General features: G+C 56.4%; 1 protein-coding gene across 1 annotated transcript; it reads right to left on the reverse strand.

The window, feature by feature from the left end:
- Nucleotides 1–1,582: 1,582 nt before the first annotated feature.
- On the reverse strand, nt 1,583–2,395 carry GUITHDRAFT_58757 (hypothetical protein; the record flags this gene model as incomplete). Its single annotated transcript, XM_005817707.1, has 1 exon — nt 1,583–2,395. A coding segment is annotated over one exon (813 nt), but the record flags the coding sequence as incomplete, so codon positions are not given.
- Nucleotides 2,396–2,924: the final 529 nt, after the last annotated feature.

Raw genomic sequence — 2,924 nt, forward strand, 5'->3', positions numbered from 1 at the left:
AGCTCGGGTCGGGCAAAGACCGTCACTTCAAGTACCTTCCCAAGGTCTCCTCCTCCTCCTCTTCCTCCTCCTCCTCCTCCTCCTCCCTGTCCTCATCCTGTCCTCCTATTCCTTGTCCTATTCCCCTACTCCCCCCCTCTTCTCGCGCTGATCTCTCGCTCTTGGCATCAGATTCGTCCTGCCTCACACGACCCTCCTCCTCTCCCGATCTTCAAACGCGACCACTGCAGGTCAGCTGCTCCTCTGACCCCCGAGACTCTGACATGAGGAGCAGAAAGTGGTGAGGAGGTAGAACCTGTACATTACCCACCAACGCGGAGGAGGAGGAGGAGGAGAAGGAGAGAGAGAGGAGATCGAGCATGGTGTATTGACTGTACATATGGAGGACAAGAAGACGCCTTGCTCATCTATCGCGTTCTTCTTCTTCCTCTTCTTCTCTTCCCTCCTCTTGCGGTTTCTCGCTCTAAGAATGTTCAATCAGCACAGCAGCTGGTGGTATCGCAATAAATCAAAACAGAGTCTTCACCCTTTCACGTCTTCATCTTCCTCCTCCCCTCCCCTCGCTCTCTCTCCTCCTCTTCTCTGCATCTCTGGACTTCTTCGCTCATTTCCTCCGCGAGGAAACTCGTCAAGACCGTGAAAAGTCAACGACGACGAGGAGAGGAGGAGAGCAGCCCTAGAGCAGACTGATGCCTCCGTCGCTCCCTTCCCTTCCCTCCCTTTCCTCCCTCTACCTCTCTCTCCCCCCCTCTCTCCCCCTCCTCCCTTCCTCTCCTTCCCTCCTCTCCTTGAGCCTGGTACCGGTACCACAGCCTCCCTCCTCCCCTCCCCCTCCTTCCTCTCGCCCTCTCTCTTCCCCCTCCCTTCCCTCTCCTCTCCTTCCCTCCCTCCTCTCGCTAGAGACGCTGAGCCTGGTACCGGTACCGCAGACTCGTGATCGACAGCTCTTGACGCCTCTCACTTGCGGGCGAGCATGAAGACCAAGGATGCAGCCCCCAGCACATGAAGCTCCAGTCTTGATGGCTGCGATCGTGACGCTGCTGGTTCTGTCGGAGGCGAGGGAGAGGGAGGAGGTTGTGGTAGGCTGATGAAGCAGGAGGTCTTGTCAGTATGGTGATCAAACTGCAACTACTGGCGTATCCTCTACGTTGCTGACGTTCCCCGCACTGCTGTGAGCTGTCATAGAAAGATTCACTCTCAAGTCAGGATTAAAAGCCTCAAGCCAAGTAGGTAAACCAAAAGACCTTCTGGCACGGCTGCGCAAACACACAAACAGCCAACACAAGGCGAAGAGACTGGCAGCTGGTCCTGAGAGGCGAGCAGGTCAGGATAGCTCACTCCATGAAGCTTCACGCTACATACCAGCTCTAGATGGCGATCGCAGACCTTGGCGCTAGCAGATCTTGACGATGCTGGTGGGCATCGAGCGACACATGGGGCAGGGCCTAGCAGCAGCAGCTTCCTTGCAGTCCCCGCACAGACACTTGTGACCGCAGGGGACCAGCGCCCATTCAGCTCTTCGATCCATGCAGACGACGCATTCCTGCCTGCGAATCTCGACGGCCTCGTCATATCGCTGCTGCAGCTTCTTCTGTAGGTCGCTGAAAGATGGCCGCTCGTTCTTCTGCTCCTTCCAGCACTCTTGCATGATCGCATACACTTGAGGAGGGCATGATGCAGGAGCCGCTAGTCGCTCGCCGTCCACGACCTTGGGTCCTACAAGCTCATCGTCGGTGATGGCCCAATAAGGGACTTCTCCGTAAGTCCAGATCTCCCACATGGTCACCCCGAACGCCCACACGTCGCTCTTCTCCGAGTACTGCCTTCGTCTTATGCTCTCCGGCGCCATCCACCGGACGGGCCGGGCCGTCGATCCTGCCGTGCTCACGCTCTCTGCTCGACTCTCGCCGTACCCGCGGGAGGCCATGAGCGACAGCCCGTAGTCAGCGATCTTGACGCTGACAGCCAGGTGGTCCTCCCGGTCGAGGCTGAAGACAAGCACGTTCCTCGCCGCCAGGTCCCGATGCACGACCTCGTGCAGCGACAGCTGCACCATCCCGTCGCAGATCTGCCTCGCCACCTGCAGCTGCACCAGCAGACTCATCCTCTCCTCCTCCTCGGCGAAGTTGATCAGGATCCCATCGAGAGACCCCTTGGAGGCGAACTCGGTCACCAGGCAGTAGTCGCCAGAGCTGGGCTCGATGCTGATGGCGAGGAGGCGAAGGAGGTTGGGGTGACGGCCCAGCTGCTGGCAGATCTTCACCTCCTGCTCGAACTCTTCTCTCCTCCCCGTGGGTCCGCTGCCTCTGATTTGCTGGATGGCAACGTCAACGCTGCTTCCCCGCGGCTGCTGCCAGCGAGCCTTGTAGACGAGCTTGAAGGAGCCTGAGCCGATCTGCCGCATGTCCGCAAACGACTTGAAGTCTACCGACGGGATGAGGCTCAGCTGCATTCCAAGTCATCGAAACTCAAATCAAGACAGTGAGAACCTGAGAACCAACGTGAAGACTCTCGTTCGCTTGTCGCTCACGCTCCTGCTCCTCCCTCGCCTTGCGCTCCTGCTCCTCCCTCGCCTTGCGCTGCTGCTCCTCCCTCTCCTGTTGCTCTTGTGCCTGCTGTTGACTAATTCTTTGTTCGTTTTCTTGAAGGCGTCTCTTGCAATGGCTGCACCCAACCTTCCGATAGAAGTTGTCACATCAGCAGAGGTTGATTTCATCAGCAAACATCAACCTCCTGAAAATCTGCCCATCCTTGAGATCTAGCGCACTGAGAGATACAGTCAAAAATCGTTGAAATAAAAATGATATGGAGTTTGAAATACTCACATTCTGAGAAAAAAAAAGCGCAGAACGATCAAAAACCAGAGTGAATAGAAAATGGAGAAAAAATGATCAACACAAATAACAAAAAAAGAGCAGTCGAAA

Source organism: Guillardia theta (assembly GCF_000315625.1).
Source record: "Guillardia theta CCMP2712 unplaced genomic scaffold GUITHscaffold_648, whole genome shotgun sequence".
Taxonomy (NCBI): Eukaryota; class Cryptophyceae; order Pyrenomonadales; family Geminigeraceae; genus Guillardia; species Guillardia theta.